This window comes from Danio rerio, chromosome 16 (genome assembly GCF_052040795.2).
Source record: "Danio rerio strain M-AB ecotype USA chromosome 16, GRCz13ab, whole genome shotgun sequence".
NCBI classification, from domain to species: Eukaryota; Metazoa; Chordata; class Actinopteri; order Cypriniformes; family Danionidae; genus Danio; species Danio rerio.
This window is the reverse complement of record NC_141036.1, coordinates 48,993,930-49,010,806: the sequence shown is the minus strand read 5'-3', so window position 1 is coordinate 49,010,806 and position 16,877 is coordinate 48,993,930. Positions and strand designations below refer to the sequence as shown.

The window sequence follows — 16,877 nt, the reverse complement described above, 5'->3', positions numbered from 1 at the left end:
CACATTTCTAAACATAACAGTTTTAGTAACTCATTTCTAATAACTGATTTATTTTATCTTTGTCATGATGACAGTAGGTAATATTTGACTAGATATTTTTCAAGACACTTCTATACAGCGTAAAGTGACATTTAAAGGCTTAACTGGGTTAATTAGGTTAACTAGGTGGTTTAGAGTAATTAGGCAAGTTATTGTTTAACGATGGTTTGTTCTGTAGACTATCGAGAAAAAAAAAACTTAAAGGGGCTACTAATTTTGTCTCTAAAATGGTGTTTAAAAAATTTAAAACTGCTTTTATTCTAGCCGAAATAATACAAATAAGACTTTTTCCAGAAGAAAAAATATTATCAGACATACTGTAAAAATTCCCTTGCCCTGTTAAACATCATTTGGAAAATATTTAAAAAAGAAGAAAAAAATTTGAAGGGGGCTAATAATTCTGACTTCAACTGTATACGAGTACACAATTAAAAAATATCTCATTTAAATTAATATTTTCTATTGGTAGCTTTACAATATTATATTAGTGCATATACATTAGTTTAGTCAGTACTGAAGTCAAATCTGGAGCTTATCTCACAAAATAACTTACAAATAAAGGTTCAAAAATTAGTGGCCCAAATTTAAATGTTAGGTAAAAATATTAAATAACATTTTCAAATATAGCAAAAATTAAGAGAAACAAAAATATATATACAATTTAGTTGAAATGTTGTACTTTGCAAATTTTTGTGCAATATTTTGTGTGCATTTAAATGATTTATCTTTAAATTTCTAAAGATGTTCTGTGACTAAAATAATATTTTAATAAATAAATATGTTTAATAAATCTGTTTTGTTTGAATGCACTAATATATATTTCCCATATTCACTGAGGAAATAAATTCAAATTTTCTAAATGGGGTGTACCCAATTATGCTGAGCACTGTATGTTATGCATTTAATATCAAAAGTGATGAAGAGTTAACTTGCTGGAGGCATTTTTATATACTGTATTTTTCTTAGAAATAAGTTGCACTAGACAACTGGTCAGACAGATACAGTAGAAGATAAAATTATTAGCCCTCCAGTAAATTTCGTACTCTTTTTCAAATATTTCCAAGGGCTGTTTAATGCCGAGTTCAGACTGCAAGATTTTAGCCACGATTTTGACACGCCAACAGGTTTTTGAGAAATCGCTTATAAATAAATGCCTGAAATCACAGGCAAATCTGTGCTCGTTCACGTGAGTAACAATCACACAGTGATCAACAGGAAGCTCGTAGCATCTTATTTCTCATATGCGTTCAGTGTTCTCGTGATTCAAGGTAACCTGCAAGACCGACCGGTTACCTCAAGAACGCAAATCCATGCACAGACACAACCATGGCATTTGCTTCATTGCCTGCCCCGTTATATACCCGAATTATTTTGGAAATTGCTCCACGAAAAGGAAACGAAACTAACGTTATCCTTCCGGCGTAGAAATAATATATCATAAATTATATGATAAAATGAAATCATAATCTAATAGCACATTTATCGAAAATAGGCAATTGCATATTAATAAACATAGTCTACTAATATAAAACATTTAGTTTTTTCCTTTAGTTTATTTATTTATTTATTTATTTTAAACGAATTTTACTGAAATGCAATAGTACTGAAGTGTTTTTCACTGACATATTTTCACACTGGCAATATGTTTCCTGAGACATGTTTATAAAAGTTATGTCTGGACCCTGCATCTTAAATGTTAAGGAACAGGGAAGGTGACTGAATGGAATAATATTGCATTTGGGTATTAACTATATATTAACTATAAATACTATTAATTAGTATTTGTTGCTTCCCTTTTGTTATTTGTTATTTATATTAATATTTTTCATCTATACTTTATAATATTTGCTTTTTTATTTTATTATTTATAGATCAATTTTTGAATTAATGTTAATTGTTTTGTTGCTTTTGTTTTTAATGAACTCAGAATGTATATTTTATTACTAAGTAATGCATTTTCACTTTTGGCTAATTATTGTTCTGTGTCGTTTCATTGCAGGGTTTTTGCTTTTGCAATTAATAAAAACAAAAAAACTCAACCTAGAATCTTTTATAGAATCTTCAATCTGTTTGCTAAATTAATAGAAAATGTTTTAAACACTCCAGAAGGATGCAAAGTAGGAATCACTGCTCCCTTTATTAGAGGTAGTTTAATTCTTCATTTTTGAAGCTGCTAGTTGACAAACACAGTGCTGTTTTAAAATGTCTAAATCATTCAGACAGCTTTTAAGTAGAAGAAATCAGGCAGTTTTGCTTTTCTGTTCCATTGAGTGTACTTAATAAGCAATAAAGTCATTGTGGGCCGGTTTGCAATGGCAATTCTACACTTTTTAGAGCAAGGTAGGGCCCCAAAATTATTTTTCTTAGGGCCCCCAAATGTACCAGGCCGGGCCTGCTTGCAGTGTAAACAAAGCACAGACAGAACACTACCCCAGATAGTTATGCAGTGTGAAAACATTTGTGACGCGAATACTTTAAAAACCGTGCAGTCTGAATTCAGCATAACAGAGAGTTAATAACAATTTTATTAACAAAATTTTAATAACAAATGTCATTTCTCCTTGCCATAATGGAAGAACATAATATTTTACTAGCATATTTTGCATGATACTAGTAATGAAAAGTGGTTTGTTCTGTAGCCAATGAGAAACAAAAAAAAAATCTTTTTTGAATAATATTGATCTTTGCAGTTTTTACATTTGTAAAAATATTTTTTTTTCTTCCAGATAAACTAAAAGAAAAATATAACAGGAAATACCGTAAGGGGAAAAAATCCTTTTTTAAAAAATCCTAATAATTTTATACAGAAATAAGGCAAAATCAGGTATTATTAAATAAAACATCTCTCATTTAGTGCCAATAAGTCACTACATGTTTTGGAAAAAAAAAAAAAATCAACTCATGTACCAGAAATGAGTGACCACCTGCACCATTCTGCTGCTGCTAAGGTGTTGAAACTAAAAGTTTGGCTCACCTGATGTTTTGGCTGTGGGTCGCACCAGCAGGTAACTCAATGGAGAGGTGGAGTTACAGTCCTCACCTGCCCAGCCCAGCTCACACACACATCTGAGCTCATTACTGCACACCTGCAACACAGAGATCATTTACACATCTATTTGTTTTTTTGTCAAAATACAGTGATGAGCAGCTGCATTTAACATTACCTTTCCAATACAATAAAAGATGCTATGACTTCAACTGTTTTGAACAGATTAGTACTATTAGACATATATAGTCACTATCCACTTTATTAGGTACACCTTACTAGCAACGGGTGGGACCCTCTTTGCCTTCAGAACTGCCTTAATAGTTCTTGGCACAGATTCATCAAGGTACTGGAAATATTCATCAGAGATTTTGGTCCATATTGACATGATAGCATCACTAAGAAGCTGCAGATTTGTCAGCTGCACATCTATGATGCGAATCTTCGGTTCCACCACATCCCAATAGTGGTCTATTGGATTGAGAGCTGGTGACTGTGGAGGCCGTTTGAGTACAGTGAACTCATTGTCATGTTCAAGAAACCAGTCTGAGAGGATTACCCCTTTATGACATGGCACATATCCTGCTGGAAGTAGCCATCAGAAGATGGGTACACTGTGGTCATAAAGGGATGGACATGGTCAGCAACAATACTCAGGTAGGCTGTGGCATTAACACAATGCTCAATTGGTACTAATGGGCCCAAAGTGTGTCAAGAAAATATCCCCCACACCATTACACCACCACCACCAGTCTGAACCGTTGACACAAGGCAGGATGGATCCATGCTTTCATGTTGTTTACGCCAAATTCTGACCCTACCATCCGAATGTCGCAGCAGAAATTGAGATTTATCAGACCAGGCAACGTTTTTTTAATTTTCTATTGTCCAATTTTGGTGAGCCTGTGCGAATTGTAGCCTCAGTTTCCTGTTTGTAGCTGACAGGAGTGGCACCCGATGTGGTCTTCTGCTGCTGTAGCCCATCCGCCTCAAGGTTGGACATGTTGTGCGTTCAGAGATGCTCTTCTGTATACCTCGGTTGTAACGAATGGTTACTGTTGCCTTGCTATCAGCTTAAACCGGTCTGGCCATTCTCCTCTGACCTCTGGCATCAACAAGGCATTTGCCCCACAGAACTGCCGCTCACTGGATATTTTATTCTCTGTAAACCCTAGAGATGGTTGTGTGTGAAAATTCCAGTAGATCAGCAGTTTCTGAAACACTCAGATCAGCCCGTCTGGCACCAACAACCATGACACATTCAAAGTCACTTAAATCACCTTTCTTCCCCATTCTAATGCTCGGTTTGCACAGCAGCAGATCGTCTTGCCTAAATGCATTGAGTTGCTGCCATGTGATTGGCTGATTGGACAGCAGTTGGACAGGTGTACCAAATAAAGTGGCTGGTGAGTGTATTAGTACTATTAGACATTTAGTTTTCTAATAAAAATATATAGAATTTTACCATTTAAAATATATATATTGTGCATACATATCCAGCAAATTTTCTCATGGCACTTAGCGCTGAAGCTGAAATTAGATTAGCGGGTGAAAAAACAGTCCCAGTTCACACCCCACACACAACCTCTCACCCCATGTCCTGAGCAGATCACTCTTTCATTGGTGCCGGGACACGTGCTGAAGTTGAAGTCCTGCACTGGGAGGCATTTGTGATTAAAGCAGATGCGATCCGTCCCGCAAGCCGTCCCGTCCTCCACATATCCCAGATCAGTGTCACCATCAATCAGCACATGCCCTCCACTGAAACATTCACACTCCATTCAGAAAAATCAAAGTACACACAGAAAGCTAAAGAAATAGTGTGTGTGTGTGTGTGTGTGTGTGTGCGTGTGTACCTGCAATCCAGTGAAGCGCTGTGCTGGGCCACAGAGAAAGAGGTCAATCCTCCCTGTAACTCTCCTAGTCTAGGTGCTGGAGAAATGTTGGAGCACAGCAGGTATCCACAGTGAACATCCCTGAAAACAGACACACACGCACACACACACACTTTTAAATATCTTTCCCCGCCACAGACCAGACATCTCATCAATACTGCGAAAAAAAAGCCTTTCTTGAGTTTCTAGTATAAATATTTAAAGTAAATATTGTCTTGTTCTCAGAACTAATATGTTAAGTGTGTAACAAAATTAAGTGACTTTTTCCTTATTTCAAAGCAAAAACAAGATTATTTTGATTAATTCTTTGGCAAATTGATTTGCTTTTTTCATAGAAAAACTGACTTTATTTTTACTCATTATTTCTGAAATCAAAATAAATTTTTAACTAATTCTTTGGTGACCCCAGCTTAATAAAGGGACTAAGCTGAAAAGAAAATGAATTAATGAATGAATGAATGTTTCTCTGCAACTAATAAAGTTTTACGGCAATCTGTGTTATAGGTGTATTACGGTAAGGGAAGTCCTAGCAAATTGGTGCCCAAACTCGCTCCTGAAGGGCCGGTGTCCTGAATATTTTAGTCCCAACCCCAATTAAACAAACTTAGACCAACTAATCAAGCTCTTTCTAGGTATCTAGAAACTTCCAGACAGGTGTGTTGAAGGAAGTTTGAGCTAAACTATGCAGGACACCGGCTCTGCAGGACCGAGTTTGGGCACCCCTGCTCTAGCGCACTTCATCCTGAATGAGGACGAGACCTCTGGGTCTTCTGAGTATGAAATATAAGATGATCAGAGAAAGTGTACTGTAGATCATACCACATGTAAAAATGAAGCTAAACAACTTTCCTTTGGCTTACTCCATTCTTCATTAGGACTCGCCACAACAAAATGATCCACCAATTATTGAAATGATCCACAATATAACACATGCACTGTGTGAAAAATTGCTTTGAAATCTATCTGCATTCAAGTGGTGATACAACATGAACACATGAAGATAGAATATAACCCTTAAAATCAGAGGCTAGGCTTTTTATTTGTATATACAATTTCATATATGGGCAGCACGGTGACTCAGTGGTTATCACTGTCACCTCACAGCAAGAAGGTTGCTGGTTCGAGTCCTGGCTGGGCCAGTTAGCATTTTTGTGTAGAGTTTGTAGCATGTCCCCCCCGTGTTGGCATGGTTTTCCACAGGGTGGTCCGGTTTACCCCACAGTCCAAAGACATGCGGTACAGGTGAACTGGATTAACTAAATTGGTCGTAGTGTTTGTGAATGTAAGTGTATGGGTGTTTCCCAGTACTGGGTTGCAGCTGGAAGGACATCCAATGTGTAAAACATTTACTGTAATATTTGGTAGTCCATTCCGCTGTGGCGCCCCCTGATTAATAAGCGACTAAGCCAAATTAAAATGACTAAATTAATGAATAATGTTATATATTCCTAGTAGATAACATTCTGAGCGCTGTCAAATTTAGTGGAAAATCATCAAAAATATTGGCAGTGACTTGCAACTTTAAAAAAAAAGGCTGGTGGGGAAAAAGTTAAGGAATTAATAATAAAGTAATACTACAATAATGTAAAAAAAAGTTGTAACTCACTGTTTTTTGCACTGTATCCAGGTGTCTTTGTCACGTCCACAGTTGCCCTTCTCTGTGCCCTCAATGTTGAGTTTCTCATAGCAAAACTTATCAGCCGATGTCGCTTCTTTAGAAACATTTCAGAGACATTAAAGTAATCATAATCACACCAAAACCATTCAGAAAAAAAACATGTTTCAAAAAGTGGAAAGTGATGTTGCTATTTTTTGTAATTGAAATAAAGCTGAATTAAAAGGAAATCCTAATATTATAGGGTCTATTTGTGGAATTCAGATACTCTTGATTTTATTAATACCGGCTTTCCAAGAAAAAATGTCTTTTACATAAAAATAATATTAGATAACCAAGGGGTTAAGTCTGAAAAGGTGTGATTTTTTAAGTTTTGTTACGAGCTGTTCACGCACTGGCGAATGAAAAAGAGATTTTTAGGTAAATAGTGAACATTCTTAAATAATATAGCCTCTTTAAACATAAAAACAAATGTAAAAAACAAAAATGCATATTTTGAAACGAATTGAAATTACAAGGAAACACACCAATAAAAACAAAACTGAAATTAAAATAAAAGCTCATGTAAAACGTGAATAAATGCTAATAAGTCACTCACTCTCTCCCCAGAGATACTTGCACTGCCTATCCTTGGTTTTGCATCTGCCGTTGAAACATCTTCCCTAAAATGACATAAAAGTAGAACAAAATGTCCACAGAAACAATTATATAAATGAAATTACGAATATATTGTAATATATATTATAAATAATTATTTATACTGTATTATATATGTATATACAAAAACTTACTTGATCTTTCTCACACGTGTACCCATCCATCTTGTGTAGGTTTGGAGGACACTGTTAAAAAGCATATACACTGAGCTTAAATATAAAATTCTAAAGTGCTTGAGAAAATACAAAATACAAGAGAATGGCATACTATAAACTGTTTTTAAACAAATACAGTTTACAATACATAAACCATGTATAGTACGACGTGAGTTTTATTTATGCATGGAATAACATTGACTAAACTAAATTTCCACGGCACACTATATGGAAGACCAAATCCCATAATGTACATAATGTATTGTTTGAAACAGAAGCAATTTTTCATATTTTTTGAAAAATCAATTGAAAAAGCATTTTTCATATTCACTCTCAAATTAAAAAAAAAATGTAGAAGATAATTAGCCATGCATCATGGAGCATAATAATTCTTAAATGTGTACAGTCACAGACAAAATACTGGCTTTTTTATTAGGTATTGTAGTTTCCTGCTGATCCTGAAAGTGTGTGCGTCATCTCGTTTTACTCATGAACAACTAAATGACTGCTTAAGTCTATTTAACTAATTGTATTGTAATTATTCAATGCAATTCACCTTTATTTGTATAGCGCTTTTACAATGTAGATTGTGTCAAAGCAGCTATACATAAAAGATCATAGTATATTAAAACAGTGTCAGTTCAATTTTCAGAGTTTAAGTTCAGTTCAGTTTAGCTCAGTTCATCATGGTTTAATAATCACTACTGAGAGTTCAAACACTAAAGAGCAAATCCGTCGATGCGTAGCTCTACAGATCCCAAACCATGCAAGCCAGTGGTGACAGTTGCGTGGAAAAAACTTCACCAATTGGCGAAAGTGAAGAAAAAAAAACTTTGAGAGATACCAGACTCAGTTGGACACAACCATTTCCATTTCCCTGCTGGCCAAACGTCTTGTGCAGAGCTGCAGTCTCAGCGGCAGAGGCATTACATTACATTAAATTACATTACAACATCGATGCTGTAAAAGAAACCGTAACTAGTGGCCTTGATTGGCCGTCATGTCTCAGAAACCTCCAAAGCACTGCTTCATAAAATCTATGATGAGGTCAGGCTGTTGGATGTGCTGGACAGCCGGGATGCTGCACACTTGGCCATTGTAAAGAGACCTGACCTGGGCGTAGCCTTTACCAAACTCCACAGCTGGACTCTTACAGATTTGAAAAAAAGTCACATTAACCGTTGACCAGACGTTTATTTCAGGGCCGGCCCGTGGCATAGGTAGTGTAGGCAAATGCTAAGGGGCGCTGTACATCCAGGGGGCGCCAGAAATGAGCGGGGATAAGTTGGTTTTGTTTTCAATATTCCTGACACACATTCAGTGATAGATGGCAATAACTCAAAAACCTCTTACCCTAAAAAGATCTAAAGTGTGTTTCCTACAAAAAGACAAAGCTGGTTATGTTTCACAGCTATCTTTTTCTTTTTTTCGCTCGATATTACGAGCACTGCTCCGTTTAGCCTGGGATATGCGTTTAGCCGGGAGAGCTGAGCTCGCGCGGAGTGGAGCTCTCCTTAAGGGACCGTCGAAAAAGTGTTTCTTTTTTTACGTTTTTTTTTTTTTTTTTTTGCTCTATCCTGCTTGTTTTATTTTAAACACAACTATTTTTCTCTTAAATGAGCACAACAGTTACTAAAGTAGTCGAATGCTTCATTCATTCATTCATTCTAGATCTGTGCATTCTTACATGAACACCTCTATTATCAAACAAAACACAATGACAGATTCTTTTGCTGCTCTTCACTAAATAACTATAGTAACTTTAATCAATATGCAAACACAATTAAAAGTTAAATAGATTTTATAGCTTTATTTAATTTCTGTATAGGCCATTGATTTTAATAGGTTAAACCTTTTATTTTATTGTCAATATTTTCTAATGTTTGCTATGTTTTCTATCATTTGAAGCTATTTGTTGTCCTATATTTTAACATCCCAACGTTGATAGATATGACATAACATTGCTAATCATTAAATAGCTATAGTGCTATCTGTTACGTCAGCTAATGTTATGGAAGGGCATAGATGTTTTGGAAAATAGTAATATTAATGTAACTACCCCCATCATTCCTTCCACAAGCAAATTAGTAAATATTAGATCTATTCAGCAATAATGTTAATGCCATTGGCATATTTATCTGACATTTTCCCAGCTTGTAGTAGTCGATCAAAAAGCTGTTTTGTTTCTTATGACTTTACACTAGCAGTGGAATTTACTGCGATGTGACGGGGCGCCACCTGAAATCTTGCCTAGGGCGCCAAATTGGTTAGGGCCGGGCCTGGTTTATCTGTAGGGGAAAAAACACTGGCTGTGCATATAGCCTATTCAACTGAGTAACGGCTTGGACCTGGAAACACTATTCCATATGTCACGACTTATGTGGATACACAATATAACAAGCAGATAACCCATTCTGCTCCTGCTGGATGTGTTGTGAGATGTACACAACAGTGCCCTCACCTGGCTGGAGTTCCCAGTGCACATTTCCGGTATGTCGCAATCATTGACAGCCTCTCGACAAAGCACACCCATAAACTCCAGCTACAGAGACAGCACAATGATCATTAAAAATCTCACTCAAACAGAAACAGCTGCACTTTTTTTTTCTTTCTTGTATGACTCAGCACCTACCTGGCAGTTTTTACAACAGAGACCATCACTGCATTTGGCTCCCTGAGTCAACATACATTTTTTGCAGCAGTTTTCCCCCTCTTTAGCACACTCCTGCAGAAAAAGAGGAGAAAAGGAGATTACATAAGCAGTGTCAGATTAATGTGATCGTGATGTTGATGGAAGATCACTCACGGCTGGGCTTCCACAGTCACACTCCTCTCCTGCCTCCACAAAGCCATTTCCACACTCAGGAGGATCCAAGAGCTGCAAACGTAAACAAAAACGTGAAGTAAAGAACACAGTTACTTTGCATTTTACATTTAGTGCCCTAATATTTGTCACATGTATTGTTTATTTTCATATGGAGTCAAAATGAAAATAATTTAGCAATTTCTTTAAACAAAATCAACAAAATTTCACATAAAATGTGAAAGGGGTCACCACAGCGGAATGAACCACCAACTATTCTGGCATATGTTTTACGCAGCGGATGCCCTTCCAACTGCAACCTATCCCTGGGAAACATTCATACACACTCATTCACATACACACTAAGGACAATTTAGCTTACCTAATTCACCTATACTACATGTCTTTGGACTTGTGAGGGAAACCGGAGCACACGGAGGAAACCCATGCGAACACGGGAAGAACATGCAAACTCCACACAGAAATGCCAACTGACCCAGACAAAGCTTTAACCAGCGACCTTCTTGCTGTGAGGCGACAGCACTACCTACTGCGCCACAGCGTCACCCTTAATTTTAATTATTATTATAAAATTACTACTTTCAGTGATCAAACATGCATTAAATTCGTTAAAAGTGACAATGAAGACATTTTTAATGCAAGCAATTGCTGGTATTTTGAAATATAAGAAGTGTGAGAAGTACAGTTGAACCCAGAAGTTTACATACACCCTAAAAAAAGGAACATAACCATTTATAATACTTTGTTAATGATCCTTCTGATGATGGGGCAATCTTTGCCGTAAACAATGTCATAATAGAGCTATGAATTGAAAAGATTGAAATGAAGAAGGTTTACCTTTGAGGGTTTGTTGAAGAGACAAGCGCCGCCTCCACTGTTCAGGAAATCATGAAACTCTTCCACATTACAGTCAGAAAATCTCTCAGGTAAGTAGAAGCTGTTAGAGAGAACCACAGAGCACTAAATTCATACAGGCTAATTTTACTTTCATCCCCTCTGATTACTGAGACAGACTGATCACGGTCAAATCACACTGAGTTTGAACTGAAAATCAACTATTACTTCATCACCATGTTTACATGCATGCTGTTTTCCAAATGAGGTATTCTAGCACCAATTTAAAAATTATTCCTATATTTATTAATATTTATTATGTTTAATGTTTAATATATTTATCATATTTATCATATTCAAAATTCCAAACTACCCTCTTGTGGAAATTATGGAAAGGATTAGTAATCTGAAAATGTGTAAAATAACAAATGGAAATTCAGACTTCAATTGAGATATTTGTTGAGATTTTTTACACATTTACCAAATAATGTTTAACAGAGCAAGGATTTTTTTTTACAGTATTTTCTATAATATTTTTTCTTCTGGAGAAAGTCTTATTTTTATTATTTCACTTTGAATAAAAGCAGTTTTATTTATTTTGTAAACCATTTTAAGGTCAATATTATAAGCACTTTAATAGCAATGTTTTTTTTTCAATTGTCTACAGAACAAACCATCATTATACAATGATTTGCCTAATTACCCTAACTTGCCTAATTAACCTAATAAAACTTTTAAATAACTGAAAACTAATATCTTGAAAAATATGTAGTAAAACATTATTTACTGTAATCATGACAAAGATAAAGTAAATCAGTTATTGGAAATGAGTGACTAAAACTATTATGTTTAGAAATGTGTTGAAAAAATCTTTTGTTCGTTGAACAGAAACTGAGAAAAAAATATACAGGAGGGCTAATAATTCAAGAGGGCTAATAATTTTGACTTCAACTGTATATAAGCATACTGCATTTTTCACATTGGTTTATCAAGTCAAATCCCATTTACATGACACACAAATAATCAGAATATGCCAGAATTAATCAATTAAAATGCTCATGTAAACATGGTCACTGTTATGAACGAGTTCTATCTATTGTTAAAAGGCCTTGGGATAGAAAACAGGATTAATGTGAACCAGCCATGGGGCATGTGCAAAATTATGTTTTTTTTTTTTTTGCTTGTTCAAACTACTTATTTAAAATAAGCTGAATCAACACAATTCTTGATATTTCATTGGGACAACTTCATGTTTTTATGTTCAATCCACATAAATTTGGTTAAAGTGTTAAGGTAACTTAATTGATTTGTGTTGGGACAACATGAAGGAATTGTGTGGAACCCCGCATTTTTACAGTGTGTAATCATCAGTCTGGTCAGATGAGGAAATGGTTACGCAGCTACTAACTGTGTTTATTGTGACCAGCAGAGGGCAGGACTCAGACATAAAGAACACCAAAACACAGTACAAACCAACACAAAAACCACAACCAAACCTGATGAAAATGAAAGACTCAGTCAATTCCCAGTTATGTGCTTACAGATGGATCTTATCCTTTTCAATCCAGTGGATATGTGTATTGCATTACATATAAATGCTTGCTGTAGTTTATATACAATGCAGCTTTGAAGCTTACTGAGAAGTTTACACTTTAATATATAAAAACTGGTAAAAAATTTAAAAAGGAGATGATGGTAAAAGAACAGCATACACACTCTGAACTGCGCCACAAACTTTGAAGTACCATTGAATCTGGGATTCACACACTTTTGTCAACAGTTTAATATTAATTATTTGACTTAAATATTTACTTAAAGTCCCTTTTAAGATTTTAAGTGAATAGTTCAACAATGATACAACAATACATTTGTATAATAGTTGGCAATTGTAAAATCTATTATTTACATTTGCAAAAATTTACATTAACATTAAATATTGTCAATTATCCAAATGATTTACTTTAAGTGCCTTTTAAGATTTATTTTATCAAACATTATACATTATATATGCATATTCTCTGATGTCAATTAAGTCCATGCAGGTTAAAATTTCCAATTATTTTAAAATAGAATATTACAGTGTATTGTAAATTATTTTTACATGAATTCGTCATTAATAATTATTAATAATACTAATAATTAATAATTTATGAGCTTTTGTAATCTTTACGCAGAATAGTTTCCCCCTCCTTCTGTGTCTGGTATGTTTACTGGCAGAAAAGGGTCAAACTGCCAATGACACAAGATAAATCAATAGAAACCACAGCTAATCAATGATTCAATCAATTCCCAATGGACAAAAATGAAGTCTCTTGTTCAAAAGCCTATTAACTTGAAATTACAAAACAATAAGTAATAATAATAAAAATTTCCTTCCCTAGTTTCAAAAAAAGATTCTAATATATAATTTGATTTATAAATATTTGTTCAAAATTGGTAACACTTTACATAAAGGTTGTATTAGTTAATTACCATTACCACTGTTTTCACACTGCCCTACTTCAAGGACAGGAGGGGCTTTTTTTGCCTCCCTTTTCCCTAATGTATATTACTTCCTCTTTCTAAAATTACCTCTCATCTGACCTGTCTTTCCCTGAAATGTGTGAGGTTTGTGTATAGTCGGAGGGGTCCAATTTCGCTACATGTAAAAGTTTATATGACAAATAAAGGCTTTTTTCATCGTCGTCGTCATCATCATCATCATTAACAACATTTTAGGTCACAATTCTACTGGTCACCACGTGCCTATTATTATTTAAATTATTATCTATTTATTAGTAGTTATGAGCAAGCAGCATCTTATTCTACATCCCTAATCCTAAACCCAACTTCTGCCTTACTAACTATGAATGAACAGCTAATTAGTAGTTTACTAAGCTAAGTTAATACCATGAACTGTGACCTAAACTAAAGTGTTACCAATGTATTTACTAACATGAACAAACAATACATTTATTATAGTATTTTTTCATGTTTATACAACAGTTCTATCGGGTTCTTGAATCTGATTGGCGGAGAGTTGTGCAATATTCTGCAAATGACAGCATTCGTACAGCCTTTTCACCCTTTACCCTTGTGTATTACTTCACCCACATACAGCAATAAGCTAAGCACACTCTACAGTTTGACAAATATTACTCCTATTGGGCAACATAATGTACTTTTGGGGCATTTTTAGTCAAGAATGTAGTTGTTTAGATTGCAACTATGCAGTTTCGGAGAATCGAATTCAGTGCATAGGCCGCCATCAGCCTGTCTGAGAAGACCAAAAAAAGTGACGGATGACGTTCCGCCACAAGATGGCAACAGAGACAGCATAATAAGTCCTTAGGGGAGAAAAACAGCATTTTCTCAATGTACAAGCTGAACAAATCATTATAAATCAGGTAATTGACATTCTCTCTGTTTTGTATTTTTAGTGCTGTATTTATACCACAGAAACTGGCAGTGTTTGCTTTGCTTTGGCTTTTTTGGGGTTAATTATTGTGATATCTTGATTGCCACAGAGAAATACTGGAAATCTCTGCTGATTGATGGCTCTTCATGCCGTTCAGCCTTATAATCTTAAAATGTGATCAAAAATTACTTGTTTTGTCATGCCTTTAGACATTACGCTAAAGAATCATTCAAATGCTAGCTCTAAAGTGACGTTGGTGAATGAACAACAGTTTCTGCTGTTCTGACGTTAGCTGCAGATGTGAATGAATGGTGGAAAAAGTAATTTCTCTTACAAAAGGGTTTTTGAGCCTCTGTTTGATTTTTTTTTTTTAACACGATTATGCCAGCGAACTGTTGAGCAAACGCAATATCACACTCATAGCAGTCTGCTATGGCTGTAAATCTGCACTGGTGGGGGGCACTAAAGTACACCTCCCTATGCCGATATACAGCCATATCACACTGCTACTCATGTGATTTTGCTCATTTAGTAATGTTAGTTAATGAAAATCAAATTTGTTGTTAGTTGACGTTAACTCAATGTATTAAAGCATGAATTTGGATTTTAATAATGCATTAGTAAATGTTGAACTATATTAATAAATGCTGTATTGTATTGTTCATAATTAGTTTGCATTAACTAATGAAAACTTATTGTAAAGTGTCATCTTAAATTTTAGTTATTTTGTCAATTTAAGAAACCCTGGTCTAAAATCCCCAAATGCCCATCTCTTTATAGGGAAATCCTCACTAATTCTCCTGACACTTTCATAAACTTTATTCCCTCATTCCTTCTGTCAGTCCATCCACTACACCAGGGGTGTCAAACGTATGGCCTGTGGGCCGGATAAAACCTGTTTGCGGGCCTGATTCGCGAGATGATTCTGTAAAGTATAAAAACGAGCTGCAATTTTTCAATAAAAGAAGCTGCAGTTCCAATTGTGTTCACTGGATGGCGCAACCTTAAATGGTTAATTTCATCTGATAAAGCAGGGATTCTCAACAGGGGAGCCGCAGCCACTAGTGTGCCTCAGCAATCCTACAGGTGGGCCATGAGATTAAAATCAACTCTGAATATAATACAATAATTTTGGATTTCATTATTAATATGCTATATTAAAATGAATGAAGTAATGGCCTTTCTCCAGTTATGTGATGGATTACTTCAAACTCTGTGCAAAAACAGCCTCATGATCACATTTGCAACTAAGCAACACGTAAGTCGGTTCATTCACAAACTGTTTGAAGTAAAAGTGAAGGTCTCTTTTTGTGTATTATTGTGTGAACTATTTAATTTATCCGCATAGTTGTCCAAATTAATGTCCTTTGAGTGATTTATAACAGACGCATGCCCATACAGGATCTAGCGAGGGTCAAGGGTGTTTCTGTCATAGAATGTAAAATAAACTTGCATATGAGTTTCAGACACGCTCTGGCGGAGCTGTTCACTGTTCCTGTCAGTGATCTCCCAATAATATCCAGCTGCAAACTCAACCGCCATCAGATCGACGCGTTTGAACAGATTTAGGGTGTTTTACTGTTTTTACATTTGTTTGTATATTTTTGAATAGTAGATATTTAATAGTAGATATTCAGTCAGTCAAAGAGCATAGAATCACCAAGGGGTGACACTCTAATGCAATATGAGAAACAGCCACTAGATGGCACTGCGGCCAATTTGGAATGAAAACTCCAATAGAACAAAAGCATATTATAAGTCTGTAAAATAAACTAGTAAAAGTGCTGATGATTGTGATAGCAAGTGCTGTATTGTCGTCTTTCAGGTTGTATCTCAGTTTTAATGCACTTTTAAATTAAATAAATAAAAACAAAGCAGCTGCTTGCCATGGCAACAGCAATAAGATCCAATGGACAGCCGACCGCTTTCACTCCAAAATGGCAGAATCAGGGGCTGTTGCTGGGCGCTAAAGAAGTGGGCTCAAAGTAAAAAAGGTTGAAAACTCCTGCGATAAAAAAATCCTGAATTAGTATCAGTTTTACAGCCTACTCAGAGAGAAAGACCACATCTATGCCCTGCCGTACCACACTGAGTTGTTCTTACAGGGAAATGTAACTATTTCACATTTTGCCAGTTTTGTGGCTAATTCTAACAAGTTCAGTCGTACGAAAATGTACGATATAAAAAAAGAGGCGTGGCACCCACACCCCTAAACCCAACTATCATTGGTGGACAAGCAAATCGTACTAAATTGTATGAATGAGATTGTATGAATCCATATGAATAAGCAAATAAATAAAAAAAGTTACAAATTTCTGTGAGATAGTCTGTTGTCCTCACGCTCTAGCTTTGTTGTATGTTGATCATATTGAAAACAAAGAAAACAATCTAAAGTTGTTGTTTTTAAGTTATATATACCATGATTTTACTGCTCCGGACCGCTTGGCTATTGATTTTTCTCCATGTGGCTCCTGA

At 35.3% G+C, this 16,877-nt stretch overlaps 2 protein-coding genes across 7 annotated transcripts in view; both read right to left on the bottom strand.

Moving 5' to 3' along the window:
- The window catches only part of dpy19l1l (dpy-19-like 1, like (H. sapiens)), a 754,017-nt gene that overhangs the window by 156,102 nt on the left and 581,038 nt on the right, over positions 1 to 16,877 (bottom strand). The window lies entirely within an intron of this gene.
- The window catches only part of adam22 (ADAM metallopeptidase domain 22), a 130,623-nt gene that overhangs the window by 22,754 nt on the left and 90,992 nt on the right, over positions 1 to 16,877 (bottom strand). For all 5 annotated transcript variants that reach the window (XM_087287689.1, XM_087287690.1, XM_087287693.1 and 2 more), the window contains 10 exons: positions 11,009 to 11,108; positions 10,154 to 10,225; positions 9,980 to 10,072; positions 9,809 to 9,889; positions 7,327 to 7,377; positions 7,134 to 7,197; positions 6,527 to 6,632; positions 4,882 to 5,001; positions 4,618 to 4,786; positions 3,014 to 3,125 (listed from right to left, as the gene is read on the bottom strand). In XM_087287689.1, coding sequence (XP_087143815.1) covers positions 3,014 to 3,125; positions 4,618 to 4,786; positions 4,882 to 5,001; positions 6,527 to 6,632; positions 7,134 to 7,197; positions 7,327 to 7,377; positions 9,809 to 9,889; positions 9,980 to 10,072; positions 10,154 to 10,225; positions 11,009 to 11,108 — 968 coding nt within the window. The remainder of the gene's footprint in view (positions 1 to 3,013; positions 3,126 to 4,617; positions 4,787 to 4,881; positions 5,002 to 6,526; positions 6,633 to 7,133; positions 7,198 to 7,326; positions 7,378 to 9,808; positions 9,890 to 9,979; positions 10,073 to 10,153; positions 10,226 to 11,008; positions 11,109 to 16,877) is intronic.